Raw genomic sequence first — 7488 nt, forward strand, 5'->3', positions numbered from 1 at the left:
TAAAACAATAGTTTTGCATCATTTCCAATACCACATTTATCAGGCCTTATGAGATCTTATAACAGCATTTGATCATCAAATTTAACTTGTGATAAGTGTTAAATATAATCACACCCAAATATTTATTACACATACATCACAAATATTAATATATAAATAACTGATCTGCATATATAATCTATAAACTTCATACGGCCAAAATTCTATATAGCCAACTTCTAAGTCTACATCATATTCTAAGTAAATAAAAATTATAAAAAACAATAATCTATATTATTTTCTCCTCCTCCTCCAGTGTTATTAGTCTTTCTTGGAGTTGCTACTTTTGACTTTATTCATAGTTCTTTCTAATCCTTCCACTTGATAGTGGATAGTCACTATACTTCAGATAAGAATCTTAATTAATTTATTCTGAATAAAATTAAATTTTCTCTTCTTTATTTTCTTAAATCATAATAACAAAATTTATTTTGCTATTATGATTTAAGAACTTTTTATCAGTAAATAATTGTTCAAGAACATAAAAGATTGGTTGAGTCTCAGTATGAAAGCTACGATTGATAGACATTTGTGGTACTCTGCTCATAGGATTCAGATTCATTGTCATTCTATTTAGCTGCAGACTTTATGTATGTATATAAACAATGTAAGCTTTTAAGAAATGTCATTTATTTATATGTCATTTTATTTGAAGTTGGCCATGGATGATGAGGATAAACAAACTCCAGCATAAATTATTCACAAAAAATCATGAGAATTCGGACCACTCATATATACAGTTTCTATGAAGACTCTATTCGTTCTAATTAGAAGTTATCTGTAACTCCTATTTACTGTTTAAACTTCAGTCTTTTTCTTAGGTTCATTTAGACATCTTCCATGTTCTGATATTGATAATGCAAAGTTATTAGAGCAATCATAATAACCGTTTTTAAGTTTTTGACAATTTTAAGGCAGAGTTGATAAATTTTCTCTTTAATAATGCCCTAAAATAAGCTGCTACATATTGTTACATTTAGGTTTTGAAAAGATTACATATTATATCTGCGCTGATTTACACTGAATCTATCAGATATATTCTATAATTGGGAGACACTAAAGACAATGTCACACATGCAGATTTTCTGACCATTCTGTACATTTCTTGAAGAAGTACAGCAATGATTCTCAACCACTGTGCTGTGGCACTTTAGTGTGTTGCCACTGCGAATACCCATACATAAGTGACGTCAGACTAGTAGTTTAATCGGTTCTACCTTCCTAGAGAAAATAACCAACTGTGTTTAAAAGTCACTGTTATGATGTCGCCGGTTGTCCAAAGTAACCAAGTGTGCTGCCAAATTTTTAAATTATTAAAAGTTAAACATGACGAAAAAAAGATTGAGAATCACTTAAGTACCGTGTCATCCAAAATGAATGCTATTCATTATTGTGCAATATAACTTTTGCAGACAATTTCAAAGCGATCCACCACATAAGACAAACATTCTTTAGTGATAACAACAGTTCCAGGAGATCACAAAACGATTCCAAGTTTGCAAACTGCAGAACATAAAACACCTTCTCTGTTACAAAGTTGCCATTTTTGTTTACGATGCTTCCTAGAAGTAGTTAACAACACATTTGAATGCAGATGGGAAATGAAACTCCAACAGTTATTATTCCATTGATCAGTATTTGTCACATACTTCTTAGATAATAATTAACATAATTACAGTTATTTAAAATTGTGGAAGACCATGTACAAAAATTTCTCATACCATAACCATTTTACAATTATAATAAAAGACTATACAAATCAAACCAAAATATTAGAAAAACACATTTTCAAAGCTGTAAAGCAGTATTCTTATAATGAAACAGTCAATCATTATATATTTCTTTTATTATATAATTCTCATTACATTTAACTGAATCATTTCTAATCCTATATTTTCTAACAGTTTATATAATATCATAAAAATATTACTTACAAACATCTTTAAGTGTCTGGCACAGACGAGTCCGTCACCTCCATTATTACCCGGTCCGCAACATATCAACACCGTGCCACCTTTGCCCATGTTTGAACGAGGGTAAGTTTTTGCAATTGCTGTAGCAACACTCAATCCCGCCAATTCCATCAACTGGTCGACGCTGTAGCAATATTCATTGAATAGTTCTTTATCAATATTAATGGCTTCTTCCTGACTGAGGAAAAAAAAAGAGAACAACATTATAATTTAATTATTCAAAAATTAAGAAAAGCAATTTAAAATTACCATTTGATGCAATTTCACTTCATTAATGTAATGAAATAAAAAACATTAATGACAAGAATGATAATTTACATAATTTAAAAAGTTTGCTGATGTAATAGTTCTACTAAATTATTTGACCTTTTTCTGTTTATAGATGAAACATTTAATTTTCTACACATCACAAGTTTTTCTTGCTCTGTTCTGTAGATAGAAGCCTCAAATCATCATGTATATTCTATTCTAGAAAACTCACCTTCACATCTGAAGGATCTCCTATAGATGTGAAGATCTTTCTGCTTTGCATTACAAGCAAAATATGACCAAAAGTATCATTCATTGTGACTATGATGGAGAACGTAGAAACAGGCTAAAAAAATTTGAAGTTATTATTTCAAAACATCCAATTCTTTCATTCTGCTTCTTCATTCTCCACTAACTCACTCCGAGTGTTCCATAAAAACACAATATTTAAGTTTTTATTGCAAATTTATTCCAATGTACTACAGAATATTACTTTATTCATAGACAATTCCATGTTTACTATTTTATTCAATACAATGAAGTTTATTAGATTAATGCTCCATTGTTTCATAAGAATAGTAAATATGAAATTGCTTATTGATTTTTGAATATATTGATGCTAATGTTCCACTTAATAAAAAGTATATGAATGGCGTATAAACTCGTAAAGGTTAAGAACCAATGTTTTAAAAGCTAGAAGCTTACTTTCCTACGTATTTTAAAACAGTTATTAGTTTTTACTGTTATATTTATTTATATTAATTTTATATATTTAAACAAATACTTTAATTATTGATTGATTGGTTAACAAGAAGCACAACCTTAGAATTACACGCCAATACACAACATCACCCATTACAAATGCTGGTTGGCATCGTATCCAAAAGGTTGGCATGTATGTGGGATAGGAAACAATGCCCAAATCCATAAAAACTACAAAAAATTATAGGGGCATGGACTGAATTTAAACACGAGTACTTGTCAACAATAAGTTTGCCTTTTATTACGTAGCTAACATTTTACTGTATTTTAATTCTTAAAATTATTAAAATACTTAATAAAAATCCATTTAAATTATTAGAAAGTAACTTCCTATAACTGAAGTTCTTTAATTAAATTATACAGGAATATTCTACTAAAAATCCAAATTTTATCAATCCAACATATATTTTTGCAAGAAATTTATCAATAAGTATGTTGTTGCTGTAAGAAAATTCCACTTCTCTGATTAAATTCATAAAAAATATATCACTCTGTCTGTTTCTATTCTTGTTTTATTCCCAAATTTCTACAACTGTTAAACTTTTCCTTATAAAAATAAAAATAAAGCAATAAAAACTATATTTTTATGCAGAGAAAGTATATATAAAAGTTTAAAAAATATCAGAAAAATTCATCTAACTGCAATTTAATTAAATTAGACCATCAAAAATTATCTTGCAACTAAAATTAAACAAGTTAATTTCAGTTAAAAGGGGGGACAAAATACATTAAAACAGAAATTATTTATAAAATGCACAGGTGGAAGCGAACATAGTTTCCGTGCCTTTTCCATTCATTAAGTCCAAAATAATTAATTTAATACCATTTTATTAAAATTCGGAGATTTGCCTCGTCACAAAATGAAATAATCGCCACAAAGGCAGAAATGAATTTTAAAATTGAAAATATTTCTAATGTTTGCAGGATACTGACAGCATATATACTTTATTCGCATTTCTATTTGAGTTCTTACATGTATTTCCTCTTATTGAAGGAAGAGTTATATACAAGTCGACCCCTCCTATAACACTGTTCATAATTCCGTTTTATATGAATTCCATGTTGTACGAGTCACTCAGATTTTACAAATACGTGTGTCAGGCTATGAACGGTTCATGTATTTGTAAAATATAAGTGACTCTTACAACATGGAATTCATATAAAACGGAATTATCAACAGTGTTATAGGGGGTCGACTGTACTTTTCGGATCCTCAAACCGTGACAAAGCCCAATAACATGTTTATTTTGCATGTAAAACATTAAAAAAAGCATAGTTTTCAACTGAAAAATGTAAATTTTTCAAATTTCTAATTAAAAAAACAGCCAGAAAGATAAATTTTTAGTACCAAACAGTGATTTTTATCGGATATTAAGAATTAAAAATTCCTTCTTGATCAAGAAAAAATGCTAATATATAATCAATAAAACTTGTGGAGACCATAAAATCACTCTTTTTCTCTAATTAAAAATTCGATGAAAGGTTATTAAGAGCGCTCATCTACTTTAAAACTAATTATAATAATAAACGCAACCAGCTAAATGATTAATTAACTTTTATCGACTTTTTAAAATTTTTTTCTGGTGTTGTTATAAAACGTATTTCTATAGGTTATAAAATTCTGGTATGCGATCCGCGAAAGAAAAGGATTGGACGGTTTAAATTAGCACTTGTTTCATGTCATCAATTATTTCAAGTTAATTTTTTTTTAATTTTGAAATAGATTTCAAAATAAACCAATCACAAGGCTTATATACAAATTTTCGAATTTTTATAATTACCCACAGTGCAATGATTTTCGAAACAAACCAATCACAAAGACTCCAAATTCAAATTTTCGCATTACCCATTTCGTCATCGATTTCACTGGGGGGAAGACCAATAGAATCGCTCCAATTTCTTTTTTTGAATTTCCGCCATTTTACCTACGACTTCCGAGTTCGTAGAGTGGATTTGGCAGTTTTCTTCTGGAATTTCGTGACGGAAAGGCTCGATTTTCTTAACGTTACGTGCGCGTTAGAATTAAGGAAGAAAGTGAAATACAAAAAGCAAGAATGAAAAATGGCGATGATTATGCAAAAATAGTTTGAAGAAACGTCTATTAATATGAATACGCGGCAGTTAAAGTAGAGAAAATATGTTTACTCACACGCGTTTATGTAGTGGGAGTAACAGATGCAGTTAACATATAATCGATACTGAAAAATTGCAGATGTAAGAGTTAAATTTAATAATGAACATGCCCAAAAATAGATATATATATACCAATTTTATAAGCACAAAAGTCAACATTTCAGTTGCTAATTATAACAGAAACGGTCCGTTAATTTCCGCAGAGGTAAATGGCGATGATGATAGAAATGAAAGTATAGATAAATGCAAACGTACGAAAATTTCCTTTAGCAAGTCGCCATGGCAACAAAACCCATAAGCGAATATTTTAAGCATAATTAAAGCTTTCACACTGAAAGAAAATTAGTAATAAAATGTACAAAACTTTCTTTCAGTTCTAATCGGACTCGACATTTCTAACTCGCTCTCCTACGACTTTTCATATATTCCTTAGTTAAAGATTAAAATCGTTTGATTTTTCCATAAACCAATCAAAATTTCTCTTTTAATCGCTTCTAATAAGCGTTCCGTTCTAGAAATATCAATTTTTCTATAAGAATTTGAATCCGTGGAGCGACGGTGGCGCTAAAACGGCAACTAGCGAGTTAAATATGACTAAACGGTATATATTTCGATTGTGTTGAGTAAAACGACTGCGGAGTGTCTCCCGAACATAATCCAAATCGATTTAATTTGCTGTTTGTTGTCGTGTCGATAAATAACAGGTTGTAATAATATCATATACCTAGATTACTGAACTAAACTGGAGATTATCGCTTGATGAATTTTGTGGGGGGTGCTCGGTTTTCTAATTAAAATACTCTAAATTGCAAACTAATGATATTGATAAAATTAATTTACTAATTAACTAATTTTAATCATTATTTTTTTTTTACATTGTCAGTCGTTAGCAGCGCGTTGAATAATACGGTTTTTACAGTGGTGGTGTGATTTCGGGGGTGTAAAATGATGGGGGAATTTCCCCTAAATTACTACATCGCTCGATAAATATGGCTTCATCCCCGGAGCGTGTATAGAAATCCCTAAAAATAAACTAGCCACAGATATAATTGAAAATACAGGAAGATAGTTTAAAAGCACGCTTGGCTAACTCTAGTCTTTAACGTTTTGAATGATATATAACCCAGCATAACAGAGAAAAAAAAGGGGGATTCGTTTGTAAAAATCATCGATCGTGCGTAGTTAACAACAAAAGTCCATTTGCAGTAATAGTCATTAAAAAAGAAGCAAACAAAAAGAAAAAAAAATTGCACGTAATTCGTTTCGGAACGAAGAGGAACTTAATTAGAATTACGCTTTAAATAATTAACGTCAGATCGTATTACATAAAAATAAAACATGGCCAATTTATGCAAATCGAAGTAATTGACGTAAACAAACAAGAAAATTGCGTTTTTGTGTATTTTAAAATTTTTTTTCCTCCTTTTAATGTTGCGCTCTCTTAAGTGCGGGTTATACGCGACGGCATCGGATTTCCCGTTCTTCCCTACTTCTAAGCCGATTTAAAGGTATTTTCTATTGTTAACTGTATCGAGCATCTTACCTGATATACAACAGGTTATCAGCTTTAACTAAATTAGTTTCTGAATAATCGGTTTTTCCACGATCGACACTTATACTCTTAGGCCTTCTACGAAACGAGAAACGACTTGATTTCTTGTCACTCTTCTCCATCTTTTAGCTGCTATATAAATATATATATATATATATATTTAGGATTTCTTCATCACAAGCCGACCAGCCGACTCGTCTGGTTGTCTGACATGCTAGGTGAGATGTGGGAGACGTTGGTTCGGGTCGATGGAGAACAGTCCATTAATAAAGCCAAGGGACGAGAAACCAGAGATGGGCTTACGATTGTTATTTAAATCGTTTATCTACCGTTTCCACCTCGAGTAAACTATGTTACGCTATATTAAAATAGAAGTAAGAAGCGTAACAAGTCGAACGAGAGCCTACGGTTACGAAAATAGCGAAGAATTCTATAGAATTATTAAAGGATACCTGTCTTTACAGGTATAAATGATGCTGTTACGTAGCAACCGTCGGTCCCATCTGGGATGAGGATAGGAGGAAAATAAAAAGGAAGAGAGGGAAGAAGAAAAAAAAAAAAGTGTTTCTAAAGCGAAAAGTGCCCTTTGATAACCCGAATGGAAGATCGAGGAACGTTGCTTAGCAACCAAAGGTGCTAAAACGTTTGATTACCGAAACAGGTGCAAAGCAAATGGAGTTCCATTAAACACAGAATTGACCAAGTTCACCTTATTTACAGTACATACAAATGGAAAATATATATAATATATATATATTTTTTTTATTTAAACTTTAAAAT

At 30.6% G+C, this 7488-nt stretch overlaps 2 protein-coding genes across 2 annotated transcripts in view; both read right to left on the reverse strand.

Annotated features, from left to right (window-relative positions):
- Positions 1-1886: 1886 nt before the first annotated feature.
- LOC111626426 (NAD(P)H-hydrate epimerase-like) lies at positions 1887-6845 on the reverse strand. The gene is made up of 2 exons (XM_023369796.1): positions 6700-6845; positions 1887-2190 (listed from the first exon to the last, which is right to left on the reverse strand). Exons 1-2 carry the CDS (start codon positions 6828-6830, stop codon positions 1887-1889), a joined length of 435 nt encoding a protein of 144 aa, XP_023225564.1. The 5' UTR covers positions 6831-6845.
- Positions 6846-7357: 512 nt separating this feature from the next.
- The window catches only part of LOC111626427, a 1470-nt gene continuing 1339 nt past the window's right edge, over positions 7358-7488 (reverse strand). Inside the window, exon 2 of the mRNA XM_023369797.1 lies at positions 7358-7417. Coding sequence (XP_023225565.1) covers positions 7358-7417 — 60 coding nt within the window. The remainder of the gene's footprint in view (positions 7418-7488) is intronic.

The sequence above is a fragment of the Centruroides sculpturatus genome, unplaced genomic scaffold (assembly GCF_000671375.1).
Source record: "Centruroides sculpturatus isolate CEXI.00-Female unplaced genomic scaffold, Cexi_2.0 scaffold111, whole genome shotgun sequence".
NCBI classification, from domain to species: Eukaryota; Metazoa; Arthropoda; class Arachnida; order Scorpiones; family Buthidae; genus Centruroides; species Centruroides sculpturatus.